The 18,504-nt window shown below is 52.8% G+C and overlaps 1 protein-coding gene across 6 annotated transcripts in view; it reads right to left on the bottom strand.

Annotated features, from left to right (window-relative positions):
• NFATC2 (nuclear factor of activated T cells 2) overlaps window positions 1-18,057 on the bottom strand; it is a 140,197-nt gene extending 122,140 nt beyond the window's left edge. For 5 of the 6 annotated variants that reach the window (XM_047067602.1, XM_047067603.1, XM_047067601.1 and 2 more), the window contains exon 1: window positions 17,742-18,057. In XM_047067602.1, coding sequence (XP_046923558.1) covers window positions 17,742-17,871 — 130 coding nt within the window. In that variant the 5' untranslated portion in view covers window positions 17,872-18,057. The remainder of the gene's footprint in view (window positions 1-17,741) is intronic. The other variant, XM_047067607.1, reaches the window with a different exon arrangement.
• Window positions 18,058-18,504: the final 447 nt, after the last annotated feature.

Here is an 18,504-nt window from a genome sequence, read left to right as displayed (position 1 = left end):
CATGTGTCTGTTCAGCCAACGCTTCCTTAGATTGGCCCGTCAGAAAGACCCCCTCCATCCCCACCTGTCGCTCTCCACCCCTTTTCCCTAACACCCACCCGTTGCCAGTTGACACATCAGATGTTATCTGTTTAGGGAGTCTCATCCTGATAGGTCAGGGGCAGGCAAACGGACCGTGTTTGTAAATAAAGTTTTATCGGAAAGCACCCATTCCTGTTTGTTTACATACGGTCTGTGGCTTGTTTTTTTACTGCAGCGGCAGAGTTGAGGGGGGCGCCCGGGGGGCTCAGTCGGTTGAGCATCCGACTTGGGCTCCGGTCATGATCTCACGGTTTGTGAGTTCAAGCCCCGCGTCTGGCCCTGGGCTGACAGCTCAGAGCCTGGAGCCTGCTGCAGATTCTGTGTCTCCCTCTCTCTGCCCCACCTGTGCTCCTCTCTCTCTCAAAAATAAACACTAAAAAATTTTAAAAACAATAGCCACGTGGATAGTTGCAATAAACACTCTATGGCCCACAAAGCCTAAAATGTTATCTGGCCCTTTATAGAAGATTGTGACCCAGGTGCTGGACTCTATGCTCCACGGGTGCCGGAACCGTATCTATCAAGGTTCACACTGGGTGCCAGATACCTAGCACAGGCTGTCCATAAACATTTGCTGAGTGAGCAAACAATGGAAGAATCCTGTCCAAGGTTCATGTAGCCAGAAATGGGACCTCTTCCTCAAGTTGGATGCCTGGCCCTTACCCCGGGGAGCCAAGATAGCTGCACGGGTGATCCTCCGCCTCCTCGGTGTCCTTTCTGGACCATCGTGGAGTAAATGCTGCCTGGTTTAGCTGAGCTGATCTCATGGGGTCCAGAGGGTACCCCCTCCCCAGGTGAGAGCCCCGAAACGGCTTCTCACAGGTCTTAGGATAAAGATGAACGATCTCAACTAGGCCAGCCAGGCCAGGCCCTGCCTGCCACCTCTAGCCTCACCTCTCGCTACTCTCCCTTGGACTCCGGCCAAACTGTCTTTCTGTTCTTAGAAAGCACCTACCTTCTTTCTGCCTCAGGACCTTTGCACTTGCGGTGCCTCTGCCACAACTGCTCCTCCCCCACCCCACCCAGGCCCCTTCTCTACATAACTAAAGCCGCTCATTCCTTCCAGCTAAAGTGTCGTGTGCTGGGGAAGGCTTCCTGATCTCCTTGGCTAGATCAGAGACCACTCACGTTTCTCTGTTCTGTCCATACACTTCCCGAAATTCCAATTAAGAAATTGTGAAGTTGTTTATTGCCTGCCTCTCTTCCAACCTCCAGCTCCATCCCTACCAACAGGAAATTCCACAAGGGCTCTCTCACCCCTTAGGGTATCCTAGCACCTGGACAGCCCCACCCAAAATATGTGTCGGTTGGCTGAATTTTAAAAAAGGGGGGGAGGGGGAGTTCAGAAAAGTCTATGTGAAATATTTCAACTACTACTCAAAGATGCTAATATCCAACCCAAACGGCAGAAAGATCTAACCTCAAGAGAGGGCAATTCGTTAACATCTACCAAAATTCCAACATACCTATCTTTGGACCCAAGCAATGTAGCTTTAGAATTTATCTTGCAGGGGCACCGGGTGGCTCAATTAAGCGTCTGACTTTGGCTTAGGGCATGATCTCACGGTTCGTGGGTTATAGCCCGTCATCAGGCCCCACACTGACAGTGCGGAGCCTGCTTGGGATTCTCTCCCTCTCCTCTCTCTGCCCTTCCCCCACTTGCGCGTGCGTGCACGAGCTCTCTCTCTCTCCCAAAGATAGATAAAACTTAAAATTTATTCCGTGATAAACCCTCGTATGTGCAAAATGAAGTGTGTGGAAGATTAGTTAATACTGCCCTGTCGGTAATCCCAAAAGACGGGAAGCAATCTAATGTCCATCAATTGGGGATGGGTTGAGTTCCAGTTTGTTCCAACAATGGGCTATACGGGGGCGCCTGGGTGGCTCAGCCGGTTAAGCATCTGACTCTTGGTTTTGGCTCAGGTCATGATATCACGGTTCGTGGGTTCGAGCCCCACATCGGGCTCTGTACTGACAGCGCGGAGCCTGCTTGGGATCCTCTGTCTCCCTCTCTCTCTGCCCCTCCCCCACTCACGCTGGCTCTCTCAAAATAAACAAACTTTAAAAAAGCAAAAACAGGGGCACCTGGGTGGCTCAGTCAGTTAAGCAATCAACTCCTGATTTCAGCTCAGGTCAGGATCTCACAGTTTGTGGGTCCGAGCCCTACGTCAGGCTCTGCACTGACGGTGTGGAGCCTGCTTGGGATTCTCTCCCTCTGTCCCTCTCTCTCTCTCTCTCTCTCTCTCTCTCTCGCTGCTTCTCACCTGCTCATGCACTCAAACTCTCTCTCAAAAATAAACTTAAAAAGGTTGTGAGCTGCTATGAGGTACAGTTTACAGCAAGTGTAAACGTTTAAAACAAAAAACAGGGGCGCCTGGGTGGCGCAGTCGGTTAAGCGTCCGACTTCAGCCAGGTCACGATCTTGCGGTCCGTGAGTTCGAGCCCCGCGTCGGGCTCTGGGCTGATGGCTCAGAGCCTGGAGCCCGTTTCCGATTCTGTGTCTCCCTCTCTCTCTGCCCCTCCCCCATTCATGCTCTGTCTCTCTCTGTCCCAAAAATAAAAAAAAATAAAAAAAATTAAAAAAAAAAACAAAAAACAATGCTGCTATATAAAGGGTTTAAAAAGTTCTTTCAGCCTTGATATGAAATGACCACAAGACACAGGGTCAAAGAAAAGCAAGGTACCTACAGTATGCACAGTACAAAAGCAGAGGATAAGAGAATGTACACACACACACACACACACACACACACACACACACACAGCTGCTGGGTGTTCAGCCTCTCTCTGCAAGTTATAGGTAACAGGGACTTCTTCCAGGGAAAGGAACTAAGTCATCAGGCAGGGGAGGCACGCCCAAAAGAGATTCTGTTTCCTGTATTGCCCTGAGAAAAGAAACACAATTCCCAAAAGAATCAGGTTTTTATTTTATTTTAAAGGTGATGGGGCCTAATAGGATACACGGCAATGACACCTTGGTTTAAGAAGCAGGAAACTGAAACCTAGCCCTATGCTGCCACCAACCAGCTATGTGACCTTGGAAGAGACCCTCACCCCGACTCCAGGTCTCGACCTGCCCATTCATAACAGGACAGCACTAAACCAGATCCGTTTCTTTGGTCACTTCTGGCTGGGATTTTTCTAGCTAGCGTCTGTAGGTTCTCACGTTCCCAGTCAACAACAACACACACACGGACACCTTCCTGGCAGGTAACGGAGCGCAGATTTTTCTTCTAGCAAGAGATCAACATCAAACCCGGGTCCCGCGACATCCTGATAACCCACTGCCCTGCGAACCAGCAAAAACAAACCACAAGACGTCTCTTAGCAAAAATTCTGGCCTTATCAGAAAGGGCCGCATCACATCTCATCAGAAACACCCCGCTTCAGGGCTGATGCGAGCAGTCGCAGAAACTCGGCCCTGAAAACACACATCACTCACCCTCGCTGGCAGGCTGCGCGGAACAGAAAGGCCGGCTTGCTAAGCAAAAGCGTCCAGAGCACTTACACTGGTTTTAATTAATCCGAGCAGCTGAGTTTTTCCGTCTTTCTTTTTCCTCTCAAGATTCTGAAAGCTTCACAGCAAGCGGGGAATGTGAAGGTAATTTATCACTGTTCCATTCTCAGTCTTCTGGGTATTTAACAGTAAGCATCCCAGACGCACGGCTCAGGGCGAACACGTTTCTTTAAGCAGCTGGGCTTCTCTATTTCCCCTGACACAACTGCCCCCCTCACAGCCAGCCCCTCGGGGTCACGGCTGTGCCCACACAGCAACCGGACAAAGTTAGTTTCATCTCAGAGCCACCAGATTTTCTCAGAAAGGGTTCCAAAAATCCTTTTTTTTTTTTTTCTTAACCACTTGCATAATCTTTGCTATATCCACGTACTACCAGTAAATATTATTTACTTAATATTTCTATTTAAATTCACTCACACAGTACTTTAATTTTTTTTTCTTTTAAAAGGAAACTTTATACCACTACCACAAATGGAAAATCTGTGTCACCTCCATAAATAGAAGGTAGGGTAAAAACACAATAAAAATAAAAGTTACTCAATCCAAGATTCGAGACACTGTGGCCGGCCAAAGGCTCTACCCTGAGGCCCACCCTTTCTCTGCCCCTGAAGGCTCCCTTTTTACGGAGATAGTATGTATATGTGAAGATTTTGAATATGTAGAGTTTGAGGAGTGTTGCCAAATGTTATAGACTCTTGTAACCACAACCACAATAAAGCTGTAGGACATTTCCACAACCCCTGGAGGCCTACCTTTTTTAAGGCTGGAGGGGGGCAGGGAGGAAACGGCAAGTGCTAGAAAGATACGGGAGCACCTAACAGACTCTACCTGGGACTAGTTCAAAGCCACGTAGCGCTGCAAGAAAAAATGGCGCTCATTACATGTGATGCCCTCACCAGTGGAGCACATAAAACCCCTTCTTCACCTGCCATGGGTCACCTAGCCCACCCTGAGGCATCCATACTCAGAGAGAGGAAGAAGGTGGAAGCCGTGATGAGGGTTCAGAGGCTGCTGCCCAAAGTCCTCTGTGCCTCTATGCCTTTGTACCTGCTGTTCCCCTTGCCTGGAACTCCCTTCCAGACCCCCTATCCTCACTTCTCCTAGCAAGCCGTTATTTGCCCATCAAGATTACACCTGGGCCACCTCCTCCTGAAGGCCCTCCCTGATTCCCTAGTCTGGATCGGAAAGCTCTTCTTCTGTGTTCCCAGAAAACCTGCAGAATCGTGTAATGAAGTCTATCAATTGTCTCCCTACGGGGCTGTGAGCTTTTTGAAGGCAGTTAGGATCGTCAGTCCATAATAATCAACAGGGAAAGCAGCTAAGGTTTATTGAGAACTTCCCTGCCAGGCACCGTGGCAAGCACACTCCACCTAGTTATTCTATCCTCACAACCCGCTATGAGGTGGGCACTGGGTACTCCCCTTTTACAGACGACGAAACGGAGACACAAGGAGCGGACTTGCCGGAGGGCCCACGCTCGAACCCAGGCAGACTGGAGAGCACCATCAATCACCAGGCCGGGGCTCCTCACCTCGGAGCTAGTGGCATTCAGGGCTAGAGGATTCTTCTGTTGGGGGGGGGGGGCGCTGGGGGGTGTTTAGCAGCACGCCTGGCCTCTAACCACTAGATGCCGGTGACCTCCCTACCGTGCTCCCAGCTGTGACTACCACAAACATCTCCAGGTACGTGGCCAAGTTCGTCCCGCAGTCAGAACACCCGCTCCCCGCCCCCCAGCTGAGAACCACGGCCGCATACAGTGCTGGTGTCCCGTGCGTGCCCCGCTCACACCAGAGGCCCAAGAGAGCAATGCAAGCAGTAATCCGGGAGTCAGGCCCTCCAACCCAAAATGCTTCAGAAACGAGACATCTGCCCACCGTCAGCCCCAGCAAGTAAATCACACTGCAAGTCCTAATTGTCAGCGCTCTCCCTCCTTGGCTTCCCGGGGGCTCACCCCAGCATCCAGACTCCATGAAGGCTGGGGGAGGTCTCCGGCCACCATCGGAGGCTGCAGCAGGAGGGTGCTGGGGACGCCACTCCGGCCCCACCTCAGCAAGGCATCTGCGCGGAGATCCGGACCTCGCTCGGCACAGGGTCGGGGGACCCCCGCTCCGCTGCCCCGCCCCTGGGCCCTGTGACCAGGGGGACCCCCGAGTCCTCATGGGTCACACGGTGAAGCCAGTGACAGTACCAAGCTGATAGTTCACCTCATCCACATGAAGCCCAAAGCACACACAGTAAGCACTCAACAAAGTGGGTCTGAGTGGATCATTATTATTATGGAAAGAATGACTTTTTAAATGAGAATCCCGCCCTTTCTCTGCGCTCACTGCTTTATTTTACAACTTGCCACTGTGACACACACTAGCCCCCAATGCCTTCAAAAGCATTTAAGAAAGAAGAGAAAGAGAAGAGAAGAGAAGAGAGAAGAGAGAAGAGAGAAGAGAGAAGAGAGAAGAGAGAAGAGAGAAGAGAGAAAAGGGCAGCCTGGCTCACTCAGTGGAGTACGTGACTCTTGATCTCGGGGTCCCGAGTTCGAGCCCACATTGGGTGTAGGGCCTACTTAAAACAAAGTAAGGGGTGCCTGGGTAGCTCAGTCAGTTGAGTGTCCGACTTTGGCTCAGGTCATGATCTCACGGTTCGTGGGTTCGAGCCCCGCGTCGGGCTCTGTGCTGACAGCTGCGAGCCTGGAGCCTGCTTCAGATTCTAGGTCCCCCTCTCTCTCTCTGCCCCTCCCTCCCCTCATAAACAAACATTAAAAAAAAAAAAAGAAAGTTAAGAATGTTTTATGAAAATAAATGGATTAGTCAGTACAGTAAAACCTTGGATTGTGAGTAACTTGTTCTGCCAGTGTTCTGCAAGATAAGCAACCATTTTTAACAAATCGTAACCTGATGAACAAGCAGTATCTTGCAATACGAGTCGTACGTGACACCCAACGTCACATAATCCCACGTGAGCCAGTGGGTCTCGAAATTCGCTTTGATACACAAGTGCTTTGGGTTACAAGCATGTTTCCGGGCCAAATTATGCTCGCAAACCAAGGTTTTACTGTACTTGGGAGTCTTCTTTTCTGCTGACCTTCAGAAAATATGTGGAGGGGGTCCAGGAGGCTTCCAACACCCCCTCTTGTTTTATGCTGTTACTCTTTCCCCCGGGCCATCTGGGAGCCGATCAACCAAACCTCACAGAAGCGTTGGTGACCCAGGGAGCTGCCGGCAGTAACGAAAACGATGTCTAACCTGTCAGCTAACGTGTCTATACCACTTACTCTACACCAAGAACCGCTGTGTGTGCGTTAAACGTTGGTCTCCCAAGAACCCTACGAAGCAACTTTACCGATGGGGAAGTGAGGCTCAGAGAGGGGGACTCACGTTCCCAAGGTCACACAGCTTCTAAGTGGCAGTCTGGCTCCTCTCCTTCATAACCATTACTCTAGCCTGCTACTGATGAAAGGGGCTATTTCTTGGACGGTGATACCTTAGCCCCAACACGGGGGTTATGGGGTATCCAACTGGGGAGATGAGGTACCCCAAGAATTGGAGCTGCTCTGGGGCGCCTGGGTGGCTCGGTCGGTTAAGTGTCCGACTCTTGGTCTCAGCTTAGGTCACGATCTCACAGTTCATGAGTTCGAGCCCCACGTCGCACTGAGAGTGTGGCCCCTGCTTGGGATTCTCTCTCTCCCTCTCTCTGCCCCACCCCTACTCACTCTGTCTCTCTAAATAATTTTTTTTTTAATTTCCTTTTAAAAGAATTGGAGATGCTCTAAGGGGTCCCATCAGGAGGCAACTGACAACCAAGGACATGAATTCCTTTCTTCTGAAATATCCACAATCCCTCCGTTTGCCCCAGGATTGAGTCAACGATTTATTTTAAAATCACCGTCAGGCCACACTGTGGTCTCTGCCAGGGCCTCTCCTCCTCCAGCCTCTTTCGGGCCTGTTGCTCACCCTCGGGGACACACGGCCAAGTCTGAGGCAGCTGTTCAGTGCCAACCCACCAGCCAACAGATCGCTTTTGAAAAAAAAAAAAAAAAAAAGGAACAGCAAGAGAACATCTTCTCCGCCTAGAACTACGGGCGGGTGGAATTTTCAGGAAGCAGAAAAGAATGATCAAAATAGAAACCCCGCTAGGGAACCTACACAGGGTCTGTCCTTCGGGGGAGGGGAGGCCCGGGGGGAGGGGGACGAGGAGAACCAGCGCTCTCAGGCCTGAAGGACCTGGGGGCAAGGAGTCAGGTCACGGCCCAGAAAGCCAGACGCCCCTCGGCCTGGCAACGGGGCCCCGGGGCTGCGGGCCATCCCTGTCTGAGGCGGCAGGCCCACCACTTGATGAGCTCACACCCCAAGGTGTTGCGAGTCGCAGGCCCTGGGTTTGAGTCACACTGTCTGTTGCCATGGCAGCACTCGGGATGCCACAACCTGGCACCACAAAGTACAGGCGGAGGAAAGGGGAGAAGGTGGAGGGAAGGAGCCCTACCTCCCGCCACCCCACGACTCTCCTAACCTCTGAGGGCGGGGGTGGGGGGGGGGTGCTGTGAGCAATCACCCAAAGGAGCAGGAAGGGGAAGCTTTGTCGTCTGGCGGCCTGCAGCGCCTGTAGCAAAGACCTTTGAAAAGCTAGAGGCTGCCTTCAAGTAAGAAGTTCAGTGCCCAGCAAACTTTCCCAAAAGCCCCCCAGGCCCCTGCCACGCCCACCAGACGCACACGCGCACAGGGGTTGGATGCCCCATCAATGAATCGTGTGTGTTCTAATGCCAGAGAACCAGGTTGTCGCATTCGTCACTCGAGAAATGACACACACAGACGCAGGGCACGGAAGGCGAGAAATTCCATCCAGATAAGTCAGGTCCAGAAACGCCAGCAAGGGAAGAAAGGCAGTTTACCGTCCTGTCTCGTCAACGTGGAACCACCGGAAAAAGCCACCTTGTCCCCAGCTAAGACAGCTGTCTGCCCTCACCAGACGGGACAGAAGAGAGGGCTCCGTCCTCCTTCCCAGGCAGGCTGCCAGGAGGCCAGGCGCCCAGGACACAAGACCCAGGACGACTTGCAAGCCTTACAGACTGGCTGCGGGCATGTCTGTTTGCAAACCCCCATGCACCCACAGGCGGACACCTACTCCTTTTGGAGAGGGGCAGAGAGGTGTAAGGAATCTGCAACCCGCATGCATAAGGTCAGCTTTTGGACGGAGGTAGCAGAGCCCGGACATCGAGCCGACGTGAGTCATCTCCATTCTCAACTTGGGGTGCAAAGAACCACCTCCTGCTAGTTTAGTCATCCCATGGGCCCCTGCCGCTTTCGAGAAGTTCAGAGACCTTCCTATTTTTATTCATTGGATAGCTGATCTTCACTGGGCCGCAAGTTTCACGTGTACTACCTCCTTCTCCGCAGCTTACGACCCTCCCCCGCCCCCCCCCCGCCCAGCCAGGAGGCAGGTGTTATCAAGTCCTCTGCGTTACGGAGAAACTGAGGCTTCAGGATGCAGAGATTCACCCAAGGTCACAAGATCATCAGGGGCAGAGCTGGACTTCAAACTGAGACATCATTCAGGTGCAAAAAAACGCACAAGCATGAAACGTACATCTCACGCCTTTTTTACATACGTGTCTGTAGCTGGTTATGCCCACCACTCAAGATCTAGAACATTTCCATTCTGCCCGAGGGTTCCCCTGTGGCCCTACCCAGCCAGCAACCCTAACCCAGGCGGAAGGACTCACCCAGCCTGACTTCTCTCAGAGACTAGGTGCTAATACGCAGCCACGGTTTCTTTTTTAACCCCTGGCAGCATTCCCCCATATGACGACACCGTAATTTATTTATCCAGTCAGCCGACTGTACTGCCTCCATTTTTAAAGAAGACCACCATTTGTGGGGCGCCTGGGTGGCTCGGTCGGTTGAGCGTCTGACTTTGGCTCAGCTCATGATCTCACAGTCGGTGAGTTCGAGCCCCGCGTCGGGCTCTGTGTGCTGACAGCTGGGAGCCCGGAGCTGCTTCGGATTCTGTGTCTCCTTCTCTCTCTGCCCCTCCCCCACTTGTGCTCTGTCTCTCTCTCTCTCTCTCTCTGCCTCTCAAAAATAAATAAACGTTAAAAAAAATTTAAAGAAGTAAAAACAATACAGAAGACCGCCATCTGACATCAAACTTGACTTCGATGAGGTCCATTTCTAACAGGAGAGTCCGTCCCTCCACACTTGTCATGTGGTGCGTGACCGAGAACAAGGCTCCGACAGCTTCCTCACCAAAACGAGAAGGAAAGATCCGGTCAGAACCAGAAATAGACTTCAGATAATCCTGCCTCAGACCTCTCCGTCAAAGGCCTGCAACGGGGCGGGGGGGACGCGGTGGGGGTCACACGTTCTAACCAGCGCAGCAAAGACCCCTCACCTTCATGCCAGCCCCTCAGAGCCACACCCCTATTTGAGTCCCAAGCCCGTGGTACTGCCTGAAAAGCCGATGGCCACCTTTCCTCGAGCCAACCTGAAATCCAGGTGGAAACTTCGCCTGGAGAACAGCGGGGGCCCCTGAACTGGGCCAGGGGCAGAGATTTAAAATGAAAAGCTGATGGACTGACAGGTTCTTTATGTACACTTTCCCCCCAGTTTTCATGTTGGTGCCACGCTCCCAGAGGCAGGCACACTTGATCAGTGGCCCTGCCAACCCCAGCCATTCGGGACATTCCTCCTTCCTCCGGGGCAACGGAGGGGTGGTCCCCCACTGCGGGCCTCAGACCTGCAGCCCACCTTCCTCCCATCACACAGGTAAACAGCCCCTTTCTGTAGTCTTTACAGACACGGTTACGGGCGCTGCAGACCAAGTTCTTCCCCTCTTCATTCCACGTCCCCCCTTTTGCAGGCATGCCCAAGCAGGTTTGTTTTGATAAGGACCTTTATAAATCCTGAGCTTTGCAGGCGACTTTCTTCCCCTCAGAAAGCTCCCCCAGCCACGGCTCAATTAAAATTCACATGGGAAGGGCTGGCTTTTAGAAATGCATTTAAACTCAAACAGGCCCAGGGGAGAAAACGGGTTCTCTCCCCAAACTTTGGAGGAGGAGGCAGGGAGAGTCCCAAATGCCAACTCGGAGAAAAAGCCATCTCTTGGTTCTGTTCACAGCTTAGTCTGCCCTGGAAAGCTATATCCCCTCCCCGACATGGGGCAGGGCGGGGGCGGGGGGGAGATGTTGGGGGAAGGCACGTAAAGTCCAAGGCAGGGGGCTTTCCATCTGAATGCCGGTTTATAAGAAATGCAAAGGACAGAGGAACCTGTTAAGAGAGTCCGGCATGTGGAGAACCGACCCTGCTTCTTCAACAAATAGCAAGAAAACAGACTGATGGGGACTTTCCTAGAATAAAAGAGACGCCACGGTCCCCTCAACCAGATACAACGCGGAGATCTCGTTTGGATCTTGGTTCAAACGAGTTCACAGCAAAAAGATACTTGTGACACAAGCAAGAAATCTGAAACGAGATATCTGAAATTAAGCCATTATTGTGCTGTTTTAGGTCTGATAATGTCGTCTGACTTGTCCCTGAGTCCTTGTCTTTGAGAGCTACTGACCACTCTAGTTATTAACAAAATATTAAACCATCTGGAATTTGGTTTCAAGTAGTGGGGGGTCCGCACCCCCAGTGTAGAGAATATGTCCAGGGTGGAGAGGGGTGAGAGAAGGGTAGCCTGATGCTGGTAATTATTGAAGCTGGGTGATGGGAACGTGAGAGTCAATTATCATTATCTCTGTTTCCCTCTTGCGGGAAAAGTTCATCATTCAAGTGCAGGACAAAATCTTCTTGTTTGGGGGGAACCCATGGGGGCTCTGCTCCAGGTAGAGAAGCAGACGGCTCCAGACCCTTCCTAGGAAGAGCCCCCGGGTCACATCTTGCCTCCTTCCCTGAGCTCAGTTTGAACAATCAGCAAAAAAAAAAAAAAAAAAACCCTCACGCCAGCCTGAGGAAGCTAAGTTTGGCTGGAGCTCTGCGAAGGCTGCTGCGGCTATTTCCTGTGCTGGGGAGGAGAGCAGGAGGAAGTCCCTTCACGGGGGGAAGCCACAAGAATCCATCATACTGCACACTCCAGGGCTGCTCCTTCCTGGCCCTGGCTCAAGGGTCCCAGGGGGCCAGGGCAGGGCACCTGGGGAAACCCTGCCTCCCCAAGGGAGGCAGCCACAGGACAAATCCAAGCCCTGGAGTCTGGACACTTGAGAAAGTTTTTGCAGACGGCCAAGTTCTAGAGCTGAGACAGGAGCCAGACGAGAGGCTTTCGAGTCAGAACGGAAGGTGCCTTAAGTAAGACACCTTGCTATAACGCCCGCTCAAGCCCGACGGCCAGGGGCTCCTCGCCAAGGACCGGACTCTTCATCCCTTCCCTTAAGGCTCAGAATTCACCCAAGGTGAAGGGTGTCCCTTCCAAGCAGCCAAGGCCCTCGGGAAGTCAGGAGAGCTAGACGCTCCCTCAAAGCCCATCACCACTGCCAGCACCAGCCCATCTGCGCACAGCCCACCGCCCAGTAGCCGCACATCTGGTCCAGCAGGTGAGCTTTGCCACCACCATCCCCCCTCCCCCCGCCCCTGCACAGGTGAGAAAACACAAACCCCGAGAAGCAGAATCGCACGCCCATCATGAAGGAAGTATTCAACTTCTCATCCATTCACTTGGAAATTACTGACTGGGCACTTACTAACGCCAGGTACTTTTGCTGGCCAAGGTCACGCAGGCAGGAGGCCACAACGTCAGAATTTCAAGTCAGGGTTTTCTGATTTCAGATCTGGCGGTCTGACTCGCTGCGCCTTTGGAGCTGGAGGGACAGGCACCCCGGGAGGCATGCCCAAGAATCCACCGGGATGCAGAAAGCGATCGAACAACAGCACAAGGCCCATTTAATTCCTGTCCTTTGCCATTTTTATTTTTGCCGCACAGGTATAATCCCCTTGGGACAGCAGCAACGTTGACCATGCTATAAATACCAAATATAAGGACTGAATGCACCCCGTGCTACCATACACGGGACCCCTCAGAGCCAGAGTCCGTGACATTCTGGCTGAGTTGTGGTGCTGACAGCAGGGACTCGGGACCCCAACTGCTTGGGTTCAAGGCCTGCCCTGCCATTTACCGCTGCATGACTCAGTAAAGACAACGGAACCACCCCCCCCCAAAAGAGTCTGACTTCACTGGTCCCAAGTGCAGCCAGGGTTGAGAACCACGGGCCACAATGCTGCCTTTTTCAAATATATTCAACCTCATCCCCTTACAGGATTAGAAGGCCTTGGGAACCAACCCAAATAACACTGCTCCAAGGTTTGAAGAGCCTCCCTCCCGGTCGCCTCAAGCACAGAGGGCCTTTAATTTGGAAGCGTGGATGACAGGTGTTCAATAGTGAAGAATGATGAGGGCAACTTTCTCCCCATTTCCCTCGCCTCCCTGACAAGGCCACCGCTCAGTCCTCGCCTTCATTCCACCTTTCCAGCTGCACCTGGAGACGCTATTTGTACAAAGCAGGCTTAATAAGGCCTGTCCTTAATTCGACGCAGACGGCAATGTCTCTGAATGTCACATGTGTTTAGCGAGACTGCTTGCTTAGGGTAGAACTCTATTTTTAGTAAGCACCAAAAACACCTCATGATACCATATCCCAGCACCTCATTTGTCCCTATTTGTTTACCAGGCCCTGTCCCACATCGGCCCCGGAGCCAGGCAAGGGCAGGACCACATCTGATGGTCTCTACACCCCCATAGGGCCTGGCACAAAACCAGCATTCAGGGAGTATTTGCTGAAAGAATCAGGTTTTAATTGTCCCCTGTGAATGGGGTAAGAGCAGGTGTTCCTGAGTGGAAGGGCAGGTGACACGAGGGAAGGGACTACGGTGGGGTCTGGGACTCTACCTGAAAATGGTCTAAAGGGCACGTGGAGGGCAGAAGGGGGCGTGCAGGGGTTATGCTCACGTGCGGCATGCACACATAGGATACCTGTGCACACGCACTCCTACAGCGGGTACATGTAGGATGGGTGGCTTTTGTCCGCTTTTCCAAGGGCTGTGACCCAGCAAGTTTAAGGACCACCGGAACAGACTCTACAAGCAATGGCCAGGAGTCTATTTGCCTTTCTGAAGGGTCAAGGTTGGTGCCATTTGCATTCGCTTCCGAGGAAGTGAAGCAGGGACACATGAGACCCACTGAGGCCTCCCAGAAGTGATCACTCCCAAGGAGTCAGTCCCTGATGGTCCGGAGGAGATGTGGCACCCTAGAGGAGATGGGGACTCCCAGGGGCCATCCAGCCCTCCCAGGGTTTTACACATTGGGAGAATAATTCGTTTCGCTGAATTCACAAGCACACACTAAGGAATGAAGCTTCTCATCTGTCCACTGACAACGCGTACAGGTCTCTCCCCTCCACGATGAGGTTAGTAGCAGAGGTCAGGGCTCCCACAGCATGGTCCCCATTCCTTCTGTTACTTTTTTCAACCGAGGGAGACAGTGAAATATAGGAAGAGTCTACTTTGCCCGCCTCTAAAGCAGATTTGAAAACCTAGATAAATGAAGTGGATGATTTCTTAGAAAGATACGGTGTACCAAAACGGACTCCAGCAGACAAAGCGCAAGCCGACTAATTCCCACACACACGATAGAGAAAGCAATCCTAGCCCAACCCTGCAAAAAGGCACCAGGCCCGGATGGCTTCATGGGGGAATTCTATCCCAACTTTAGAAATGCGACAGTCCCAACAACACATCCATTGTTCCTGACAGGAATCTTAGATTTTATCAGACACCAGCCCCACCACTAGAAGAAAACAATACACAGTGACCAAGTAGGGTTTAAGGCAGTAATGTTTCAATATTAGGAAGTCTCATGTAAGTGAGCATAAGAGATCTAAGAAGAATAAAACCATATTCTTCCACAGACCCTAAGACGTCTATGACATAATTCAACTCTCATTCCTCTTCAAAACTCTCAAGAAAACAGGAATGGGTGGATACTTCCTTAACATATTAAAATACAGACACTTCGATCCCGAAGGCGACACATGAGGTATTCCTGATAGGGTCGGCACAATAGGTGCTCAATAGTTAGCTGGAGGAGTAAACGAATAACGGCTCACATTAACTGAGCACCTCCATTAACAAAGCCAAGGGTTTAATAAAATGCTCACAACAAATCACACTCTGTATTGATTTAAATAGATCAAGCCATTCAAGGTAAATAATCCTGTGAGGGTGGCAGTATTTCAGCTTTCGACAGATAAGCAAACCAAGGTCCGGAGAGGTTAAATGACTCGCCCAGGGTCACTCTGGTGGTAAATGTTTTCAACTCCAGTCTTGCCAAAGTGCCAGGCCCTTTACAAACGGCTCTACGTAACTCTCATCAGATAAAGGAATAGTGAACCCTCACACAGTGGTTCCGAATGCTGGCTCTGAAGCGAGACGGCCAGGTTCACGGTTCAACTTTGCCATTTACCGGCTCTGCTCTCTTGGGAAGATTCCTCCACCGTTCTGTGCCTCAGTGCCTCCTCTGTAAAACGAGGGTGACCACAGGGCCCACCGGCTAGGGTTGGCGGGTTATTACAGGAGCTAAAAGGCATCTGCTACAATGTTACAGTTCCATAAAACAAGCATCCAAATTTCCCAAAATCCGTAAGTCCCGTCATCCAGTTCTGACAACGTCGGTCCCATTAGCGGGCTCCTTCCTCCCTGGACTCTTGCCAAGCTCATTCGTGCACAGAGTTAAGGGTAGCCCTCACATGCATCGCCAATATATTGTCGCCTGGGACAAAGCCCAGTAGCAAGCTAAAGGCTAGTGGCAGCCCTTGGAGAGAGCGACCATTCACAAGCAGAGAGGTGACCCCATGAACATCCGGGTAAGCCAGAGCCGGGCCCACATCTGGAAGAGCTCGCTTAGCCTCTCAAGGCTCACGCCCGCTCTGTTCTTCGGCCATGATGCTTCTGTGCTCCCAGCAAGGAATCATTATTTACAGATTCCAGAGCAAACTCCCCACTCCGTAAGGGGGGCGGGGTGGCGCACATAGGAAATTCTTTCCCAAGAGCCAAGTTTAGAAAGGAGTAACTTTACGACAGAGAAACCTGACAAGCACTACTGTGGCCAAGTTGACCAAGGTCGATTATCAACACTGATCAATCAAGCTGATACTACATACCCTTGATATGATGCGATGGAAACAGTCACGTCACCTGCGTGGTCCTCCTCTCTAAAACCCATAGCCCCAAGTCCTTCCAGGAGAGAAACATCAGAAAGACCCTAAGTCGGGCACAATTCTACGGTATATCTAACCGGTGCTCCTCAAAACTCAAGTTCCCAAAAAAATAAAAAAAATAAATAACAAAGACCCCTTGAATCTGAATAAAGTATGGACTTTAGTTCATCATGACGCATCAATAGTGGATCATGAATGATAACAAATATACCCAAAGTGATATAAGATGTTAATAAAACGGGGCCCCGGGTCCTCAGTATATGGGAACTCCCTGTACTGTCTTGACAACTTTTCTGTGAATCCAAAACTGTTACCAAAAAAATAAAGTTTGTTGGGTTTTTTTAAATGATTCCAGGGCTTCCACTGTGGCCATTTAGACACCCATCTGGCGGCCACCAAGCACCACTTGCCAAAAAAAACTATAAAAAGCACCTCCCATCAGATTTGGCTTGGAAACTATTTCCCCGGAAATCTCCCCCGTGCAAAAAAAAAAAAAAAAAAAAAAAAAAAAAAAAAAAAAAAGTTAGCTGATTGTGAATCTGGGAGGGGTGTATTAGTTCCCTGCAAAACATGACTTTAATCTTACCAAACAAAGACCACGGATGTTAAAGGGACCTTAAAGGGATCATTTGCAGATTCTTAATTGTATCTTTTCAAAGCAAAGGATGGCCTCCAGATTGCAACTCGAGAAGACTGGTCTCTTTTGCTTGCTAATTATTTCCATCTCCAGCCAAAATTCAGAACGATCACCAACTACCACCTTCACTTGGTATCCAAGTCAAAGCAAAAGCCCCTCACCTAAGGTGGTCAGTGAAGACAGAGAAGGAAGGAAAGTGAAAAGTTCTCATTCGCCTGCCTAGCACAGCATCTCTGGGAAACGCCAAGCCCCCAAATGTCTGTGAGAAGTCCTCCTACACAACCCCTTCCTGCCCTCCGGATGCGGCCAAGCCCCTGTGCATCTGGAAGTTACCAACAGGCCTGCCCCGGAGGCTTTGACAAGCCCTGGGCTGGGCTGTCAAAATCAGGAAGCCCAGTTGGGTGGGTTTTTTTTGTTGTTTTTTTCCAAGACAACCTGCTAACCAGAAAAATACAGCGAGGTTCCGCATGCGACCTCCTTTTCCTTCTGACGAATGCTCCTGGTAAGCAAGAGCGCCGGCCCAGCCTGGGGAAGTCCCCAGCCACAGAGGGCCCTTCGGCACATACACCGACAGCTAGTCAGGCAGGAATAGGCTTCTGTCTGAATCCAATCCGCAGGCCAGCCTTTCCCCGAACCCCACATCCATTAGGACAGCGGGGCAAGGGATCACTGTTTAACAAAGCTCAAACTGATCCCTTTAGGGGGACCCGCAAAAGCTGGCGGACGAAACCAGGGAGGAAACGGGAAGGCTTCCTAACAGTGTAGTCGCGCCAACCTCCAGCATCTGAACCTCCTGCGTCTGAAGGCGCAGACAACCTCTTCATTAGTTTCAGCACAAAGTTCCCAACAAACTCGGCTCCCAGGCGCTGTTCACAGAGGGGAATCCGTTGCCACCTCTCTGTGCCCCGGTTCCCTCCCTGCTAACTCCATTCTCTGGCTTCCCCACCGCCTCCGTCCAGAGGCAAATCACTTCCTTTCCCCTCCGACGACCCTGCAGCTGGGGGCCAGCTGAGCCCCTTGCCACCTTTTGCTCGGCTACCGGCGACCCCCAGGGAGGAGAGCCGAGTAACTGCAGACTGACGCCCTACTGGGCAAGAGTGAGCCTACCGCCCCCTAAGGGTGGGTGGCAGCAGTCCCAGATGCCTCGTGCCCTCCCTCTCACCTGGGGAGACGCACCCCTCCCTCCCCACCCACCCCCCCCCCGCCCCGGGAAGTGTGACATCGGGAGCACAGGGGGGTCCTGTGTCCACTCCGCAGGCCCGAGCCCCCGCCCGGGCTCAGGGGGCCAGGCCGGGGGAGCCTCCACCGACCTTCGATAGGATTCAAATAGTCATAGTCGAAGAGGATGGAGAAGTCGAACTCGTCTTGGGGGCTGCCCCCGGGCTCGTGGCCTGGGGCGTCCCCGCCGTCGGGGTCGGGCTGCGGCTCCGGGGCGTCCATGGCGCGCAAAGCGGCGGGAGGGTGGCGGGGCCGGGGGCGAGCGCGGCCTCGGCCTGCTCCTGGGCACCCTCGCCCGGGGGGGGTGCGAAGGGGGCAGGAAGCGGGCCCGAGAGGCGGCGGCAGCGGCGGGGTCGCTGTCCTCGCGGGGACGCACGCGGGCCCGGGGATGGCGCGCTGGCGCAGCGGCTGCTGGACGCGCCCGGGGAGCTGAGCGGCGGCGGAGGCGGCTGCGGCGCGAGCTTCCTGCTCCGGGAGGCACCTGTTGCGGCCCGCGGCGGGGGAGGCGGGGACAGGGCGGCCGGGCCGGCGGGGGCGGGGCCGCCACCGGGGACTCGGGGGAGGGCGCGAGGGGGGGGAGGGGCTGGCCGGCCGGCGCCCGGGAGGAAGGAGACCGCCCCCCCCTCCCCCGGCTGCGGCCGCACCGCCCGGGCACCGCGCTTAGCCACCGGCCGGGCCGAGCTGGGGGCCTCCCCTTCCCCCCTCCCCGCGGGCGAGGCTGCGCGCTCTGCGGGACCCGGGACCCAACGCCAAAGCCTCTGCCACCTGTAGTGTTGCCCAGCTGCTCCCACTCTTTTCCCTCCTTTCTCCTCTAAGCGGGGGAGGGGGGAACCAATCCCTTCTATGGCAGACTGA

The sequence above is a fragment of the Lynx rufus genome, unplaced genomic scaffold (genome assembly GCF_022079265.1).
Source record: "Lynx rufus isolate CCGP_SWC_20201006 ecotype Redwood Valley unplaced genomic scaffold, mLynRuf1.p SCAF_8, whole genome shotgun sequence".
In the NCBI taxonomy this organism is placed as follows: Eukaryota; Metazoa; Chordata; class Mammalia; order Carnivora; family Felidae; genus Lynx; species Lynx rufus.
Note: the sequence above shows the minus strand (reverse complement) of the source record. Positions and strands in the feature narration are given on the sequence as shown.